At 43.8% G+C, this 20368-nt stretch overlaps 1 protein-coding gene across 1 annotated transcript; it reads right to left on the bottom strand.

Moving 5' to 3' along the window:
- Positions 1–5897: 5897 nt before the first annotated feature.
- NRBF2 (nuclear receptor binding factor 2) lies at positions 5898–20099 on the bottom strand. The gene is made up of 4 exons (XM_054277054.1): positions 19995–20099; positions 9931–10015; positions 8500–8540; positions 5898–7434 (listed from the first exon to the last, which is right to left on the bottom strand). Exons 1-4 carry the CDS (start codon positions 20046–20048, stop codon positions 6718–6720), a joined length of 897 nt encoding a protein of 298 aa, XP_054133029.1. The 5' UTR covers positions 20049–20099; the 3' UTR covers positions 5898–6717.
- Positions 20100–20368: the final 269 nt, after the last annotated feature.

Here is a 20368-nt window from a genome sequence, read left to right as displayed (position 1 = left end):
CGTGGCGGTGTGGCTTTGTTTGTTCGCTGCTGCCAGGGCAGCCCCGTGCTGCCCCCTGCGGGCCGCGGCCGGCACTGCCGGGCGAGCCTCTGCCGCCGCCCCTCCCTGCGGGAACCGGCCCCTGGTTCTGTGCAAGGGTTATTTCCCAACGACTCGCCCTTGGTCCTTCAGGGAATACTGCAAAATAATGGATGTCTTTAATTTTATTTATTTATTTAATAATGATAGATGTTAGCAGTTGAGCATTATTCTAGGTTTGGGAGTGAGTTTGAAAAGCTTCACAAGAAGCGTGCTTTAAGTTATTAAAACTATTCAGGTATTTAGACTGATTATCAAATGTTAGACAGAGCCAATGGCCAGCTCCTGAGGTGTCCAAAAGGGGATAGTAATTATCCTGGTTACAGTAATGAGGCTGGTTACTGTTTTCAGTCTGACACATCTGACTGGGTTTGGGGTCACCAAAAACCCCAAATCCCCTGTAAATTACCTTTGAAAATAATAAAGCACAAAAGCAATTCCTCACTCCAAAAGTCAAAATATTTAGTTGACTTGAAAACTCGAAATTTATCAAGTTGCATACCAGGGAGTTAATGGTGCTACACTTAGCAAATGCTTCTCAGCTTTGTACTCTGTTCCATCCATTATCATCTTTATTCTTCCCTGCAGCATTAGAGCATTGGCTGAAAGTGGAAGATCTACCAGTGTACATTTGCTTAATGAGAAGTGGACTCTAGTTGTACATACTTTTATTTTTAAAGTTCAAGATACATAAATATTACAAGTATTTCCTTCTTCAATTGAGTTTTTTTTCACATGCCATACAAGTTATGAAATTATGGTTCCTGCTGCAGAGTCCCATTCCCCTTGGTTCTTTTCCTGCAGCCAAGAGCAGTTGCTGGGCTTGGGCCAGGGCTTGGTGTCCCAAATTTTCACATTGCCACACCTGCCCTGGCCACAGCCTTGGGTTTTCTCCTCTACCTGTTCTCCAGTGCCTGTGCAGCTGACAGCACCTGTGCCTCGAGGGCTGAGCTTTGGTATCACCCTTTGGGCCCTACTGACAGCTGCCCTGCCACCCCAGAGTGCTCAGAGACCTGGGCAGGGATCCCCTGGCACCTGCCTGTCAGGCTGAAGTGTTCTTCTCTCCTTAAAGGAACTGGAAGAGTGACTAAACAGTGCCAGAAGTTGTTGGAGTTCACAGGTACTCCAAATACCACTAAAAGACACCAAAAAAGTTGTTTAAGTAGTTGGTGTAGCACATTCTGCTTACTCAGTACTTCAGGTTTCTGTCTCTGTCACAGTGAAGCCAAGCTCCCCTGCAGGGAATGGGAGCAGGGAGTGGGGCTGGTGTTGGGCTTGTGGCTGTGAGCATGACCAGAGGTGTTCACAGCTGAGGTCTGACACCACAGAGGGATTTGTGGGAAGCTCTTTTGTTCTCAGGTTAGATTTTCCCTCTTGACCATTTTCCATGTTCTGTGATGTGTTTCTGGGCATGTTTTTCCCATCTTCCTTTGCTAAAGACTCTTGGGGGATTTTCTGCTCTACAATCTCAACTATTTTAATACAGCCAGAAGTATTCAGTGAGATCAGCTGAAGCTGTTGGAGTGCAGGAATGCTGTCAGCTGCTAGAACGTGGATATGAAATACTGTGTGTCATCTTCTGCCACCTTCCTGTTGAGCACAAGCTCTCTCTTTGTCTGCTTTGCTCTCCATGAAACTCTTCCTCCTTTCTCCTTTCCTGTCATTTGAAAGATCACACCTCAGGAGTCAGCAAAACTGTGAGCCCTGCTCCCCACACCCCTTTCCCTGTTTCCCAGCTCCTTATCATCATCTCCATCCTCAGCACTGGTTTACAGTAAATGGCCAGAGCAGTTTCTTTCCAGTTGGAACTGCAGAGGTACCTAATGAAGAATAAGTTGTTAGCAAAGAACAAAGCAGGGCTCTGATGACCTGAAGTGTTTTAGCACAGATGGCTGCTGCATTTATGCTTTTGCAGAAACAGAAATTGCTGGCAGGGAAATGATGGTCCCTGTTAGGGAGGTCAGACACAGGGGTTTAGAACACTCTGATTTGCAAATCTATTTATTCTACTCCAGCTTCATGCAAGTTGCTCAGATCTCTGTGAGTAGGCCAGCCCCCATCTGATCAGCCCTATGTTCTCATGCTCCCTGACCTTTTTGGTAGGTGGTAATTTTGTTTGTACCCTCTCCTGTGACATCCTGTCAGGTCCTCTTCTGCTCTCACAGCTGACAGCCTTCCCTGCCCTGTGCCTGTAACTGGGAATTTCCCTTCCTTCCTCCTTCCACAGCCACCATTGCCTGTTGTGCTGCTTTCCAAAGCAGGATGTTTGTGCTCTCCCCCACATCCTGCTGGATGAGCTGCCTCACCCTGTTGAGATTCCTGGAGTTGTTCTCTGCTGTGCTTTCCCCTGCTCAGCCGCAGCTTTGTTTCCAACAGTGTCAGCTCTCACTGTGCTCCTGCTCTGCAGCTCTGACCCGTGCTGTAAAGGCAGGAGCAGCGCTGTGTCTGTCCCGCCGGTGTCACCGTGCTCCGTGTGCCCAGCAGAGCAGCGCTGGGGGGCAGTCCCTGCCTGCAGGGCACCTCCGCCTCCTGCTCTTCCATCGCAGCAGAGTGGCCAGGAAGCTGCCCCAGGAGCAATGCCCTGCGGCTCAGCAGCACACACAGACCAACCTCTGGGCTTCTTTTGTTTGTTCTCACCGGTTTTGAAAAGGAAGTCACCATCTATAAATAGCTGCTAGGAAAATCTTGCCTCATAGCAAACTGAAGATGTGATTCACCTGATGTGTTGTGTGCAAATAGCTGCATTTTAAACAAGGGTCTTTCTAAAGGTAAGTGGTGGACTTAGGGATTTTTGCTGTTAAGTTTCAAGATGAACATTTTTGGTACCTTCCAAACATACCAAGGCTCCATATTCTTGTCCCAGGTGCCTGTTTCCTCTTCCAGTCCCTGGGTCTGTGCTACCTTAGTGAAAAGAGAGAGTAGGGTTTAGTAGCTCTGAGGCAGGAAATCCTGTATTTTCACAGCTCTAAGGATTTCATATTGTTTGATCTCAATAATACCTTAAGTCCTGCAGCAAATGGACCTGAGGGAACACGTCAAATGATTACAAGACAAAAACCCTGAGCAAGCTGAAATTACTTCTGGTAAAACAAACAGGAGAAAAAAAGAAGGTGGAGGAAAAGATGCCCATAGCTCTTGATTCTTTAGGGAACAGTAGTGAACTTTCTCTACAATTGAACTCCACGGTCCTCATAGGCAGGCAGGAAGGTGTGGCAAATAATGTCCAGCCTGTACCTGATTTGGGGCAGCCACAGCCCTGCTCTGATTGCTGTGGAACAGTTTGATTTTGTTTTCTGCTATTTTAGTCCAGCTCAGTACAGGATGTTATTTGCTGTTGTGGCTGTATTTGTTTGTGTCCATGTACAGAGCTGGACTGGAAGGGGTCTCAAAAGATCCAACCTTTTGTGGGAGAGTCTAGCTGAGGTGTAGCTCGTGTCACTGAAAGCAGTCATCAGGAGCTGCAGGTGGCTGAAGAGCTGCTGCTGAAAGGACAGCAGGAAGGAGTTCACTACCAGAGTTCCTGAACATGAAAATGCTGTCAGAGGAAGCAGTCACAAAATCCCTTTTTTCCCTTTTAATAAAAGCAAAATGTAAAACCCAACACGTCTGTATTTTGGGTTTAGCCATCATTTTAAGTAGCAACTGGTAGTGGTGAAGTCTGCACAATTTTATTCTCAGGAGACTCCACATTGCTTCCCAGTTGCCTTTCTTTGGTTTCTCTTTCTGTGGTGATACAGCCAGAGATTGGATAATTGCAGTTTCTTTCGGCATAGCATATGTTGGCAATATTCAATGGGGCCAGTGTTTCTGTGTGCCAAGACAAGGGTGGTTTCTGTGGTTAAAGCAAAGTCTATGAATAGAAGTCAGTGTCTGGATGTGTCTTTTAAAATTGGTTCTTGGTGAGACACTTTGAAACAACGGACCACAGGATTCTTTAACTGTCCATTACAAAACAATGCAGCCCAGACTGAGCACCCCGGGAATGTTTGTGTGTGCTGTGCCAGGCTTTGGTGACGATCCCTGGGACAAAAGTGACTCACGGCTTTGTTGTTGCTGGTCGGTCCCTGCTGCATTCCCGCACCACCCTCTTCCTCACTCCCTCCCGGCGCGGGCACGGAGCCCATCCCATCGGTTTGGCGGTGCAAGGAGCGAGGGCACGGCCGGAGAGGGAGCGGCCCCGAGCCGGGCCCGGCTCCCGCCAGGTGGCGGCCGCGGCTGCGGGACCCGCCCGGACACACCCTGCCCGCGAGTGCAGTAACTTAACACAGCTTTAAATTGTTGTGACATAAATTAATTGCTGACAGCCACGGGAGAAGGATTTCCCTGGCTTTACTGTTGTGAATCTGTAAAACCTGTCCTCTAGTGGTGAGTATTCTTTGTACAACCTACCTTTTTCCAATGCACTGAGTAATTGCTTAGCTCTGGATTCAGACTGAAGAATTTCTTACGTTAAAAAATTCAGCATCACTCACGAGAGTGGAACACGCCCGTGGAGTTGGGATTCAGCAGCAGTCGTGCTGAGTAGGCAGACTGCAAGAACAAACATACATTTGCATTGCAGGAGAGAGAGAAGTCTTAACACCACTTCCACAAGTGGCAGTATGGAGTTTTGCCCCTACTTGGCCATCCTTCCCACAGAGAAGCAGCTTCTTTCAGATCTGGTGTTTTGTTTATGCAGCTACACATGAAGGGACAGTTTAGTGTTAAAATCAAGAAGGTAGAGCTTGTAATTCCAATGCTCCCACCTCTGAAGAACCCTGACTTCAACAGACCTAAAAGCTGTTTCCTTCTCCTCTAGCTGACATTTGCAGACACCACTGACATGTCTGTCTTGTAGTTAACAACCCTGAGCTACCACCCCAGCAGTGGCATGAGGTAGGTGCTCAAATAATTTTATCTCCAGCTTGTGAGCACATGCTATTTTCTTTGCTTAACCTACACAACTAGAAACAGCATGCTCCTCTGCCTTGTTACCTGGTATAGCCAGGCAGGGGCCAGCAGAGACTGGTGGGAGCTCCTTTGGTGGGAGCAGTGAGTTGGGCCTTACCTCATCACAGCTGGATGGGGCTGTTCCCTAAACTGCTCCCCTTAAAAAATAACTTCTTTATTTCCCAGCACAATTCAGCACAAGGCATCTCCTCTAATGAACTTGTCTTACCTCTGTTTTTATAGACTTTCTCTAACACTCAGTCCCTATGCTCCTTCAAGCACAGAAGATACCAGGTGTACAGAGGTAAGGGGAGAATTTGCACAGCAGTGAGGTGTTCTTGCTGCACTTCCAAGTCTACTCTGGAAGAAAAATGAACTCTTAGAAAGCAAGCTTACCTTTTAACAGCATGAGAGTAACTTAAAATGCCGTAGCTTGCAATACTGAACACTTCACTAATCAGTAACAGCTGAAGGTAATTAATGCCTCCACTACAATAAAACACCCCTTGGGAAAGCCCCAGCTGGGCTCCAGGGCAGGAGCTGAGCCATGCTGGTAGGGACAGGTGTGAGGAGGCTGCACAGCCCTGCTCAGACCCAGCACCCTCAGGGTGTGTGCATGGCCCTGCTCAGACCCAGCACCCTCAGCACTGTTCCTACAGCTCCTACTGGGCTGTGTCCCAGCAAACCCACAGAGCTGCTCTGCTGATGCTCCAGCACTCTAAAGGGCTGGAACCCAGCTGACAGCCAGGTCACTCCACTTCATCCCAGCTTTCTTGAATTTGCTGGATGATGAACGTGGAAGCTCAGCTGTAGGTGTATCCTAACACTTAGTACAAGTACTGATTTGTTCTTTATACTTGGCAAAATTTGTACAAATGTAACAGACAGTGTCAAAACACCTTGGTTTTTATTTTCCTATCCTTTTTGAATCAGGTTAAGCTGTAAACAATTTTTTTTTCAATCAAATACTGCCAGCTAGAATTATTTCCATTCATGCATCACTGAAAACAAAAAGGGTATTTTACCTTAAGTATGGATTTTTCATTTTAAACCATGTCACTTTATACAGAAACCAATAGCTAGATTCAATGCACCCTGATTAGTTATGTAAACAGATAACCCCCAAAAAAACCCACATCGACAGAACAAGTAAGTTGGTTCCTTCATAGCATGGAAATTAAAATCTCTCCTGACTTGAGGTTAACATGGTCAGGAACACAGAGTGTGGCACATAAATCCATCTAGGAGGTGTATAAATTGCACTGTATCTGAATTAACAAAGTTATGCATAATGAAATGCACAGTTTAAATTCATGCTAGAAAGCATTTTTCAATATGAAGTGGCAGCCCACTGGCAACCATAACAGTTAGGTTCTGCACCATCATTTATGGCATTATAGATAACTATTACATATAGCATACTTAAAAACCCTGAAGGATTGTGTTACTTGAAACATTCTCCAGGCAGTCATTTGGTTTGAAACATTGGGAGAAAGACTAAAGAGATCACCATCTTATACCAACTATGGTACCTTTCACTTCCATGAAGTAAATCAGGTATGATGTGTATTTCACAGTAACAAAGTTGCTTAATGCCTTTTCTCCAACAGTAGGATTGTGGTAAATGTTTCTGCCCTCAGATCACCATTGTCCTGGTGGCTTTCCCTTTTCTCAAGTTTGGGTAACTACACTGAGCACTTTTCCTGGTTTTTAACTATTCATCAGTCCTTTGAGAATATCATCAGAGAGTTCCAGCAGCGGGAGTTCCGGGGACGGGATGTCCAGGGGGGGAAGGTTGGGTATTGGAATGTCCTTTGCCTTCCCAGCAGTTGTGGCAAACTTCTGCCAAGTTGCAGCTGAAGAAGCAGATTCCGAGTGCTGCTGCAGACCCCACAACTCTGACTTCTCCACAAAGTCAGTGTCTACATCCAACTCCTTGTCTACTGGAGATTTTTGGAGTCTAGCTCTTTCTGCTTTTAACTGCTTATTCTCTCTCCTTAACCTCTCGTTTTCAGCTACAAGAGATTCTATGAGCTGCTTCAAATCTGCAATTTTGGTTGCCTGCTCCTCTATTATTGTTTTGTCATCTTTTGGCGCTTTACTCCCAATACATGCTTCCACTGGCTCCTTTTTTTTCTGCAGCAGAAACAGAAGTGTATCTGGGTCCCTGTCAAAGACACCCCGAACATCCTGTGAATGTTTCTCTGTGGAAGAGCTGTATTTCTGAGCAACAGGAACCAGTATGTTTTGATCATCAGAGTCTTCAGCAGATGGCCTGTAAGAAGTCTGAAGATGTGCAGCAGCTTCCTTGTCAGCACTCTGCTGGGCTTTCAGCTTTTCCTCCCTCTTTGCCCTTTTCCACCTCTCCTGGATGAGCAGTAACTGTTTCATATGACTATCCCTTTGTAATTCCAGTGATAGCTGAGCCTGAGTAAGAACAAGATTAAACAATTTAGTTGGTGATCCCTAATGCCATCCAAATATTCACAAACACTGAATTACATGTGTGTAAATATTTACATCAACAGCATCACTGCATGCCCAAGGGGGGGAGCTTTTGTTATTCAGACATTAAGTCCAACAGGAAATGTTCTCTGCTTCGACAGTGCAAAAGATTCAGATATGTCAGGTTTAGCATAACTACTGCTCTGTTTGTTTGTAAGTCACTGACCAGGCTACAATACCTCTGGGCAGAGGCACCCCAGGGTTTAACTGACCTATGACCAACACCAAGAAGGAAGAGATTCACTTGGCATGCACAGCCACACTCTGGCTAAACAATGCACACTTTTTGTATGCTTCTATGATGTTATCTGTGTAGCTGTATCAATAACATCCAAAATGAAGCAGCAAATTGCTCCAAGGCCAGGTATGGACCCAAATGATTCAGCTATATTTAATGAAGGAGGTGGCAGAGTGGTTATGACCTCACCTGGGTCAAAGACCATTTTTCTACAAGAATGACCCACTGGAGCAAAGACAGATTCTGATCTCCAAGGGTTATTTGATTTCACAATATTGGCTAAATTCAAAGCCTGCTGGTACAAAAGTACTGAGCAGACTACACTACTACATTCACAGATAAATTTGTGCAATGAATAAGAAAAAGTGTCAGGGCTGTTATTCTAGAGATCCTCCAATCAGGATGCATTAAGCCAAAATGACACACTGTAGGTGAGATGTTTGGCTTTTTGTCTGAGCAAAATACTAACAGATAAAGTTAATGACACATGTTTTGTCACATACTTGAAGATGTCTGGCAGACTACAAAGCTGGAGACCCCTTGGATGGGTTAAGGTTTCTCTTGTCCTTGGAAAAACTCTCTAGGAAGATTAGTATTACCACACTTGTGAAACTCCTGGTGCAGTTGCCCAGGGTTCAAAGAATTTTGCAGAGGCTAATGGCCAGGAGGGGTGTGATCAGACCCAGTGGGACCCATGGGCACACCAGGGGCTGTGGCTGGTTCTGGCAGTTGCTGTGCTCAGGTCTCACCTGCTCCGACTGGGTCAGCTTCATGGCGTCCGTGAGGTACCCTGTGGGACAGAACATCATCCATCAGCACTCAGGGCAGCCTGGGAAACCTGAACACCTCCAGAAAAGCTAAGGAAAGCCTTCAGACCTGTGTGCTCAACTCCCACATAAAGGCAGCAGTCTAGAGGAAAGTATTTACAAGTTACAGTGGCTGGAAACACCTGCTGTCTGAAAAAATTACTGTAAGACCTTGTAATGCACACTACACCCTTCCCATGGTAATCCTGTTGGCTTGGGTCACTCTAGTTTGTTTTTAGAGCAGCAGCAATTTCCAGAAAGACTTCGAGCATATCTTACTAGTGCTGAAAATGACAATGTATGAGCAATTCTCAACCAAATTTGGAATGATGCAAGACAAAAGCAAGAAACATTCAGTGTAGTTTTGGGTTTGATCTTGGTATATGAAGGGAAAGAAAACAAAAAGTATGCATTTTAGAATGTAAGTGCAATCCCTCACCACTCTGAGTATTCATAAATACCAAAGAAACTATTAGTTTCTCACTTCATGGGGTTTTCTAGTATTTATGAATGGAGGCAGAATGCCTGGTATCCAGGTTACCATGTTCAGAGTAGTCACTTACTTTGTCTCCACACAAGCCCTGTCACTGAAAATGCCCTACTTGTTGCACCAGTTAAGACCTCCTTTCTTCTTCTGCCAAAGAGCTGGACACTGTCAGAGAGCTGAGGGACCCCAACACAAAAAGTGAAGCAGGACTGTTTAAATGGACAGGTAAAAGCACAGGATCTCACAGAGGAGAGGCTGTCCCTGCAGAGTCAAGGTCTGTGATGGAAGCTGCTGTTTAGCTTGAGTTCTGGGGGAGCTCTCACCTGTTCCTAGCTGCCTTGATGCAGACATTAGGAAAGGGAAGTTTTGTAAGCAAACATTTGTCCTTTACCAACAGAGAAAGCACTGTGCCCTCGCCTATGAAAGCAGTAAAGAAAATGCAAAGTATAAAGTGAAACTGGCTTAGAGCAGGTACACAGCTTCAGTCTGTGCACACCATAAGGTGTTGGCTTCATCTTCAGTCAAGAACTGCCTTCACAGTGATAATCACCCCCAATCTAAACAACTTGGAAATGTCTGACTTTGGCTGCTCACGTGAGAAAAAAAGTTTTCAAAAGGGTTCTTGATCTGGACTGAAAAACCAACTGACATTTTAAAAATATATATTTTTCAAGTTACTAGACATTCTGCTTACACAGAATCACAGAATCTGCTGAGCTGGAAGGGACCCAGCAGGACCATCAAGGCCAACTCCTGGCGCTGTGCAGGACACCCCAAGAATCCCAATCAAACACTGTTCAAATACTTCTTGAACTCAAGACAGGCTTGGTGCATGCAAATCTAGAAACTGATTTTAAGAGCTGAAATGTGAGAAATAACCTACTCACCAGCAGCTTTTTTGTGACAGGAAATTGCTTCTTCATATTTCCCCGCTGCCAACAAGCGGTCTGCTTTTCTGCTTTGCTGGTGAGCCTTAAAATGAAAAAAACAACATTACATCAATGAGGGTTAATGGACAAATAGTTACACCTATCTTTAAAGTAACCAATACATCTGAAAAACCTGTACTGATTCCATTTCTCAGGCTTTTAGGCTCAGATTTTCACTCCCTTCCCAGCTTTGTAACTGGACTTCTTTAATAGTATCTTACAAGAGTCTGTACTGGTAAGAAATGAAGTTTGTTAATGTAGCAAAATTGGTGTGTACACAACAAAATACTTTTGAAGCTGTTCCTCAGAAAGCACATGCTTCCCTTTCTAGGCAGGCATTTACCATAGTAATGCAAAAAGAACACTGGGCCAAAAGAAGTTATGAGAAGTTGGAAGTATTTTGGACCAATTTACCTGGCAGAATTCAAGATATTTCAATTGTGTTACATCTTACAGCTGATTTGATATTTTCTGCTGCCCTATACCCAAGACATTTTGCCTCTTGGGTGAATAACTTGCTTTTTATTTTTGTCTGCAGCTTACACCAATGAATGGTTGCAGCACAGCCATAGTTAAAAGTATCAAAGTCACGTTGTTGCTGCACAACAGTTAAATCTATATGAGTATTTGTAAACCACTAATGTAAACCACCAACACAGACTAAGGTTGTTGCTGAAAACAAACATTTGATGCAAGTATTTGCATATGCTTAGTGAGAAACCATTGCATAACCAGCACTGCAACACTCATGAAAGCAAGGCTTTTTTTTGTCATTACTACAAGACATGGATTTTATGGTCCTTCCTCCAAGACAAGCTGTGGAATGTGAAAGGCTGCAAGCACTAGCTGGTGAGGCTGTGAGTTACACACACTGCTCAGCACTGCTTTACTATATGTGGAGCTTGAAGTAAACAGACATCAGGTACTGATATTTACATGGTACTGACATTAACATCCATTTAAAATACAGGTCCCAAAATGCACGTCAGTTTGTCTGCCAAGTGGAGTTATGCCCTACAGTATTACAGTAAGTTCAGTGTTCTACCAGAATCTTAGCAGCTCTGACACCACAGAAGAGAAAACTTGTAGAGAAAACACCTGTTTGGACAACAGCTGTTCTTAAACAATTCCTGGCAGTAACATCACTCCATGAACACATTTGGCTTTCCTAAAACTGATTTCATATGCTAATATGGTGTGTTCTTAAAAAACCTAAACCACAACTCCCTGATTTTTCACAAGAAATATTCTTTGTTATATTCTTCTTCCTCACCTTCACTGAATCCTCGGAGCATTGTTAGCATTTCCCATTTCTCTGAGGTTAAGTAATCTCAGTAGAGGAAGTATTTTCCTATTGGAAAATCATCTGTTTTATGGCCTTTTTCTATGGACTCCTACGAACAACATATGCCAGAAAGATAAACTTATTTCCCTTTGATATGAACAAACAGTATCAGCACAGACAGAGCCACCTCCTTGGTTATTCCTGGCAGCTTGTCCCATTACAAATTAGCTATGTCATGGACATAAAACACCTGAGCTAGTTCTTTGCAAAACAATTTTTCAGTAAATTAGTATTGATACAGCTGCTTCTGCAAACTGCATGGGCGGGTCTAAAAAAACAGGGAAAGAGGAAATAGAATAGCCAGAGACAGAAGAGCTGAGAAAGCAATTCAACAAGTCAGAGGACAAGTTTCATTTACTAGTTTTTACATATGAGAATTTGAGTCCCATTGTTTTCAAACATTATTCATGTATGTTTTAAACTGCTGGAGTGTGATCTTACTCAAAGCACTTAAGCACATGTAGAACATCTGAGGACATTCAGTTCTTATTTGATTGAGCAATTAAATTATTTCCATTCTCAATTAACTCCCAGTGAAGCTGAAGAGAGTCTGAAGAAGTTGGGCTGAACTGTGAATCAAATTAAGAAAACAAAAGTCCATAGATGTTGGCAAAAACAAAACCTAGGGTCCTCTGATAAAAAGATCACAATGCCTTTCTGACTCTTACATCAAAATATACGTGTCAGGCCATCTTACTCTGATGCAATAGAATTCCCACTGGAAACAACAGGAGCCACACCAGAAAAAAAAATCAGTTTTCAGCAGAGCCCTGTGTGAGAAAACTAGCTGTTTTACAGTCAGTCATGGGCAAGGAATTCCTATTTTCCTATCTTTTCCTGACAGGTTGACAAGAAAATACTTACTCATTTATTCTAACCTGTGTCTGTTCTAATTAGTTGATTGTGGAAAGATCAAGGAATTTCTCCCACTTTCACATTACCTTATTTATCAAGAAGCAATTGGAAGAAATCAGTGGTGCTGTTTCCTAGCAGCAAGTGATGAAGCTGCAACAGAAGCATTTGGATGCTTACTAGCCATTATCATGGATGAGCCTTTACATCTTGGCTACTCTGATGGTTGGTTCTTAGTGCTCAGTTACCCTCAGCCATGCAGCTTCCACCACTGTTAGCACATCTGTTTTGAACCCAGAGTGGCCTGTGTCCCATCATAAAACTGGCAATGGAAGAACTGGTCCTCTGTCATAAAGAGAAGATAATTCTCAAGTTTATCCCTGCTCTGATGTCAAGCTAGAGGAATGTATTTACACAACAGCTCTGGAGCTCAGTGCTGGTTCCCAGCAGACAGAGGCAGGATTGCTTTGACTTTGGTCTTGCTGCTGTGATTACAGAAACACCTGCTGCTTGACTGTGGTGGGCTTATAGATCTCATTTCTCTTTCCTCTTCCACTGCTGAAAATTAATGTAGGATGGGGTGTAAGAAAAATTATACTTTATTAAGAAGCTGTAGAATTGAAAAGAGGAAGCAGGCTGACAACTACTTTCAGATGTCCCTCCCAATCCTGATGAGCAGGAATTCCCAGTAGGCAAATGGACAGGTGTAACAACTTAACTCTTGTAATAGGAAGCAGGTGTGAGTGAAGGATGGCCAAGCTATAAAGCTTCCTCACCTTGCTCCAATGTAATTAGTTCTTAAGAGATTTGGGCAAGCCTTACTGTGTGACTTGGAGCACTCTGGATTAACTGGAGCAGGTAAGTGAGACACTTTTCCCCACCTTCTGTAAATGTAGTGAGATGCTGAGGGATGATACTTGCTTTACTAAGTTTTAGTGCTATTCTGGAAGTGTTCCTATTTGATCTTTCCACCTGACTAGCCCAAATCGTTGCCTATGTAATCTCTGAACAGCAGGATAAAACCCAATCAAAAAATCCTACAGAACAGCAATGAGGGTCTCCTCTTTACCTACAGCTTTCTTTAACCAAAATTTAACATTCCACTTCTTTGTGGGTTTGTTTTTTTTCCTACTATAGACTAGATAATGATGTGACTGCAGGCTGTGAGAAATGAAACCATAAGGCCATTTGCCAGGCCTATTACTGTTCCTTCAAATGAAAAAATAGCAATGTTTTCTTTCTAGACACAGCATCCTCTTACAACTTAAAGGACTACCACAGTGTGATCCTGGCTTGGGTTGTGGGGATAAGGAAGGAAAGCTGCTTCTCTTCCCATACAACTCTAGCTGATGGTTAGCTATCATGGAAAGGAGCATAACAGGAAAAAAAATAAAAATAGTGTTCTAAAAAAAAAAGGCAGATGATGTATACATTTTCAAACAGGGTAGGCCTACTACCCTCTCCTCAGAGCAGTCATTTGCAACAGTGCTCCTGCAGCTGAGACAGGTATGTTTTGTTTTTCTCTGTTCCTCTAATGGAACAGCTCTTCACTGGACAAAGCCTTGCGCAAGATGTTAAGCTTACAGCCTTCTTAGCATATTACAAAGGACTCACCAGAAAATGATGTATTTTAATGGGATTATGGAGCACAGATTACAGCACTTCACTTAAAGTGACAAAGGCAGGAAAAACCCAGCTGCTAGAGTAATGGGGCCTGATGAAAGTTTAACTGCAAAGAAGTTTCTGTTTGTAAATGTTTTAAGTGAAACCACTGTTTGATGCTGCTATCATCTATTTCATGTTATGGACTGTGCATATCAGTTATTATTGCCTGAAAAGATTAATACCTGTGCTCTCCTACTGCTGAAAACAAGGAGGAAGGGTTTTTTTGAGCAATGAGGGATCTATTTTAGGATTTGTTTCCCTAAGGCTATAGGTCTGACTTCTATTTTGAACAGTCAAAGTGAACACTGCATTGCTGCCCTGTTATCCAGAAGAGTGCTGAGTGTTTTCCATGTGGGTGTTTACAGCAGCAGCCCACAAAGGGTGGGATAGGTGGTGCACCATGGCTCTCCCCACTCCACAGACACTCTGTCAGAGGCTATACCTACAGAAGCCTCTTCCAAAGCCATTCTTACCAGGAAATAGTGAATTTAGAAAGGTTTGAATGTGTATGTCCTCATATGCGCTGAAAAAATGTAATGAGAGAATGCAAGTGCAAAACTTGATCTGAGAGGTCTAAGAATAAACTATGGCCGTTCATTTACTAAAAAAAGTGCAACCTTGATCAGGGTGACTATGGAAAATGCTTGTATTCAGTGGCAGTTGCACTAAAAGTAAAAATAATAGTTGTACCATAACTTATGCTAAATAATGAGAATATATTTGCAGAAAAACTAAAGAAATGGCAATGGTTTCGTTTTACCAAGAGAAGCAAGCCCCCATTTGCACCCATTTTTAAATACTTGTGTTCTGTAGAGAAAGATGACTAAAGGTCAACCAAAATATGGCAGAACCCATTGTGGCTGTTCAACCAAGACCACTAGTCACATGTTAGCTCAATTTTCTGTTTTTGAAAGCCTGTATTTAGCAAGGTTGACAGAACAATGACTCAACTGTGTAAATTATGGGTTAGTGTTCCTATAGAGCAAAACAAGTAAGTGACACTATCATGAGAATGTTAATGTTGAGAGAACAGACCCACTTTGAATCACTTTGTATTGAATTGTGAAGATGTCAAAGTTCACCTTGCACGTAAGCAATAGTATTAGACTTTAAATATATGGGCAGACAAGCAAGCAGCTCTTTAGGCAACCCCATTAATTGACTGAATAGCTCTAATTGACTATGCCTGTGTTCCCAACCTATTCCAAGTTTCAGATAAAATGGTTACTCTGAGTTTCTCACCATGCAAATGCAATTAAAAGATCTGGAATGAACCCAACTTGCATCCATACTGCTCAGGTTAGGTGGAATCTTCCAAACCCCATCCAGGCAGAGCTGCAGCTCTTTCCCTGAGCACCTGCACCTTCATTAAGGTGCTGCACAGTCAAATCAGCCTCATTGGGTTCCTTTATTCAGTATGATAAAAGCACTAAATGCTTCCACTTGTTTTTCAGAGCATTTTCAGACTCCCAGAATAAATTAGGTTGGAAAAGAACAGTGAGATTGAGTTCAGCCTGTGACTGAACATCACTCTGTCACTGAGGCCACAGCAATGACTGTAATGTCTGGTCTTTCCTTACCCAGAGATGGTGACTCCACCACCTCCCCAGAGCATTTTGTGTGCCTGCAGATCTCAGCTGCTTTGGCTATGTCCTTTTTGTCCCCACATAAAATGTGTCACAGCTGGTACTACACAAGTCTTACTAACTGAAGGTTAAGTGAGAACCATTCCACTGCCCTGATAAACAAAACCAGTCTGGGCTTTTGTATGTAGCCCTAAACCACAAGGCTCAAGCTGTTGCAGCAACTGAGCTGCCTCTCAATAGGAGCATCTGAACCATTACAACAAATTGTCCAGTAAACAAGCTTCCAAGAGAAACAATTTCAAAACAAGTGGGGCAGAAAGGCTTCAGCTGTGCCTTCACTCTGTCTCACCAGGCTTCTCTGAGATGGCTTCATTTGGGTCTTTAATCTGCTGGTCATGCTTACTCACAGCTGAGCTCTGTGCTTGATGAGAGGCATGCAAGGCCAGTGTGACACAGCAGAAAGGCACTGCTGGTAGGTACCCAAACAGCACAGGTACAGTGAGCAAATAACACCTGCCAGCCACCCAGTGCTTAGCCAATTATGTTCTTGACTGGGAGCTGCTGCAAGTTGTTTTATGTGCCACAAGGAACAGTTTTGTTGTTGTGCTTTTACAGCAGTTACATGCCTGCACACAACACTGTCCAGCTTTTCCAAGGTGGCTATTACTGATCTGGCTGTTCAGCTGAGTATCTGATCACCTCCAGCCACTTCACTCAGATATGCTGCAGCCTCTGTAATTCACACCTTTTGGTTCTTCCACACTGTGGTAATAACAGATTTTGTGTTAAGCATGCCTGTCTAGTGATACTTCCCCTTTTGTTACCTTACAAGCTTGTTCTCTGTAACTGGACTTCAGAACTGAGTGCATCTGCCCCTTTTTGGTTTCATTCTACACTGGAAGATGAAGTCTAGCAGCTGACAGGTTAAGACTGAAAAAAAAAAAATCAAAATAAATGGGGCTCCATGGATGTTTCTGTAGATTAACATAATATTCCTGGTTTTCCAATGAAAATAACAGAAGTGCAGGCTGGCATTAAGTCTCAAACACATTAACATGTGTGGTTTAAATTCTATGGTCTCTAGTGAACTTCTGTAGATGTTTTCTATTTTCTCCTCCTACCCTTCCATGTCACATATTTATTCTGCTTGTTATTCTGCCTTTGTGTGGATGCACTATTACCTCATTTTGAAATAATTAAGTAAACCATTGATTGGCTTGCACTGCAATGATTGCTACTGATGGCTAGCAGCATTAATATTAAAAGTTTTCATTACATGAGATTCGTGGAATACACATTTTGTACTGTTCTCACTCCAGCTATTGGTCTGTGCTTTCTGGTTTTCACTAAAACAGCAGCTCTTCAAGCTGGGTCCTTTTTGCTTCAGGAAACTTCAGAGGTGACAGATATTAACCAGATTTTGGATTTTATTTTACTGCAAACCATACAAATACTACTGCCTTGCAGGAAGAATACAAGGTAGAGGTGCTACAGCTCCTTAGCTACAGGAGAACTGAGCTGTGAAAGTAGAATCTGCAGAATTATGAAGTCCTGGGTGTCAAACTCTGTTTAAGGAGCAATTTCTAGTCTCCTCCTGAGGTTAATACTATTTGCCTCACTTTTACTGTTATTTCTAAGCTTCTGATGGTCAGCAGTGTGTGGTTGTGCTTCTTAACTTGAACTTTTGCTCCTACACCTAAGGGTAAAATTATGGCTGGATGTGGGATCAAAATTCTTTGCCAAAATCAGAGGGCAGCAGGAAGTGCCCCAATGGCAAGCAGCACAGAGAGGCTCTCAAGGTGCTCTGTAAAAACATGCAGTGTTCATAGAAGAATTATCTGCATGCTTTTATAGTGCAAGTTTTAATTTGTAAAAAGAATGTTGGGATGTTTTTGGTCTAGATTATGTGTGAAATAAGTAATCAGCTGTGTATAGCTGCCTGCTGGTGCAGGGACTCCACTTGCTTCATGCTGGTTTTAAGTTCCATGGCATAACCTAAAATTTTTTGTGTGAGGTTGAAGAAGACTCAGTTCCATATTTATTTTAGGAAAATGTATCCTTCAGAAGTTTCAGAAAAAGAGCATAAATGAAGCCAGGAAAATAGAAGATATGACATTAGAGTGTAAGGGGTGGGGTGTGGTTGTTTGTTTTTGTTGTTCTTGTCATTGTTTTGTTTGGGGTTTTTTTGGAGGTCAGATCAACTGGCCAGGAAAATCAGGACAGTATCCATGCTTCCCAGTAACTAAGACTATATGCACCAATCCACTATTAATAGACAATTTTTACAAGACAAAGCAAGATTCAAGTACTGTAGTAATTCTAATGAATAGCCTTAACTGACGAAAAATGGGTTTTGTGAAAATTGTCAAGCCATGATATATTGGAAGAGGGAAAATAACTTGTATTTAAAATATTGCTAGCAGTTAAATAAGACTAATGATTACTGTACCACTTTGTAGTTTAGTTGTTGGGTGATCTGGTAGCTTTGGTTGGTTTTCCTTTTTTTTTTTTTTTGGTAGCTTTATTTTCCTCATTGGCATATTTGGAAAAAGTTGTGCTTTTCCAATTCACTGGAACTAGATCTAGGTAAGAGAAGAAATTAACGGGAAAAGAGAGTGCAATAGGTAACACTGGATAGTATCAAAACCTTAAATGAACATCCTTATTTTGGAGTTGGCACCTTCCCTGAATGATGCTGTCAGTCTGAAGCTCCACAGCAGGGAGGGGCTGTGAACAGCAGAGCTTTGCAGAACTGAAGTCACTCCTTCCTGTTCATGTCCTTGTAAAAATCCAGGCATGCTCTAACCATGGTGCTGCACCCATTCAGCCCTCTTATCATGAGGAGTTTCCATGGTGCTTGACACAGCCTCAATGGATGTGTCACCCTCCTGTATATGATGGTCCATGACTACATTGCACTGCAGCTTCAAGAAAAGTTTTTGTATTTCAGGACACACTCAGGCAGTAGGAACCTATTCACAGCCAAATTCAGAATTGTGTGTATGAAAGTGTGCAAAGCAACTCCTTTTCCTGTATCATCCATTACATCCAGAAGTGTCTTGACCTTATTGTCAGCCTGGAGCCAGACAGGCATGGTGACTGCACACTCCTATTGTGGTTTCAAGGTTATAAACCAGGCTTCAGTCACAGTCACGTCACTCCTACAGTCCTCCTAAGTAGTCTCAGTAAGAAACATGACATTACTGACTGGTGATATTGCCAAAAAAGTTGCTACTTTCAGACCTTTACTAGTGAATGTGCAACTATAATTTTCTCTTTAGAATCTTATGAGCTACTATCTACTTTTTAAAAAGGTTTTTACAATGTCTGTGAAATAGCTATAATTTAGCCCTCCTGTTTTACTATGCTTTAAGTTTGCCTGACTTTAACCCTATGACATCAACAGGTTGCAAGAGCTTTCCTATTTCCTGCTATTCCTTATTTCAGTTACTCTTTCAGTAGACAGAGTAAAAAGTGAAGACAGTATGATGCTGACATACCCAGAGTGGTTCTGCACCACTGCAGAACCCACAGATCTAAATAGACCAACTTCCTATTACACTGCCAGCCCTAATTCCATAGATGGTCTGCAATGACAGCTGTGTAAATCTTTCTGAAACTAGGCAGAGCAACCTAGAAATACCTGATTGACTCTGTAGGCAGTGATTTGTCAGGGCTGCCCCATCCTGGCATAAATAAGCTTTGGTTAAAACCTAAACTGACACCAGTCTCTGAGGTTTGCATGGCAATGTCTAAACAATTCCTGGACCTGACTGGAAGCAATACAGCTGTATTCTCAGTGTGCTGCCTCTGGCTAACTGGACTGCTGGACCCAAACTTGTTTTCTAAGGGAATGCTCTGTGTATCACCACATAGCCAAGCTACAGCTCTGCTAAAACCCACAGGGAAGCAGAGAATTAACTCTTCTTGACCTAGATCTTGTCTATGGGACAGAGACCTGCCAATTCAGACCGTTTAACATCTGATTAGTTTTTGTGAAGAAGCATGTTTTAGACTACGTTTCAGTTCAGGTTTCTTAGAAATTTAGGTTAAGCAAAACAATTACTGACTTAAGGTTTTAAAGCATTTCACCTTCTGAAATTAGAGGAAGCACTTAGCCAATACCAGGCCCTGACAAGCCTCTAAAACTCTTGAAACCCTCACGGTTATGGCCTGTGTCATCTAAACGCTTCCTCCAGACGCTTCCTTCCTGAGCTGCCCTTGTCCCTCGCTTTTGCAAGGCGCTGTTCCCACACCCCTCCAATCTAAACATGCCACGACACGCACCCGGCCGCTTCCCTCTCCGTGCCGCGCTCCGGGCCCGAGGCAGCGCTGTCCCCGGCGGCACCGGCCCAGCGCACCCCGCTCCCGTCCGGACAGGGCCTGGCCCCACACCCGGACAGGTGTTTGGGGGGAAGAAGGGCAGCAAGAACCCCTTGTTCTGTTCAGGTCGCGCATCTCCGCCTGCTGACCAGGGGCTGAGAGCCGAGCGGTGTCACCCTCTCCCCGCTGTCTGAGCGGCGGCACCGGCTGACTCGACGCGCCCCCCCTTCCCCTCCTCTCCCCGCGCTCACCAGGTTGAGGGGCCCCTCCATCACTTCCATGGACGGCGGGGGCTGCGGGCACATGGGCGAGGGGCGCTCGCCGGTGCCCCCGGCCCGGCCCCGGCGCGGGTTGTAAACACGGCGGCCGCTTCCGCCCTGCCCGCGAGAGCCGCGCGCCGCCTCGCGAGACTTCGGGACTGCGTCGCCGGGGCAACGGGCGCCGCGCGCGCCGCCCGCCCTGAGGGCAGGGGGAGCGGTCCGAGGGAAAGTCGGGAATGGAGGGAGAAAAAAAGAAAAAAGAAGGGGAAAGGAAATGTTAGAATAGGATATCCTAGGATATGCGGAGTTGGAAGGGATCCATCAGGATCATCGAGTCCAATTCTCGGCTCTGCACAAGACACCTC

The sequence above is a fragment of the Melozone crissalis genome, unplaced genomic scaffold (assembly GCF_028551555.1).
Source record: "Melozone crissalis strain CALT ecotype California unplaced genomic scaffold, PUWL_Pcris_2 ptg000019l_1, whole genome shotgun sequence".
NCBI lineage: Eukaryota > Metazoa > Chordata > Aves > Passeriformes > Passerellidae > Melozone > Melozone crissalis.
The sequence above is the reverse complement of the archived record's forward strand: the minus strand, read 5'-3'. Positions and strand labels throughout refer to the sequence as shown.

Excerpts from the sequence above, each read along its gene's own strand:
- NRBF2 (XM_054277054.1), bottom strand. The coding sequence starts at position 20,048 with ATGTGCCCGCAGCCCCCGCCGTCCATGGAAGTGATGGAGGGGCCCCTC. Across the intron at positions 10,016-19,994 it reads TGGAGGGGCCCCTCAACCTG|GCTCACCAGCAAAGCAGAAA; the intron begins GTGAGCGCGGGG and ends TTTCATTTTAAG. Across the intron at positions 7,435-8,499 it reads AGCTGACCCAGTCGGAGCAG|GCTCAGCTATCACTGGAATT; the intron begins GTGAGACCTGAG and ends GTTCTTACTCAG.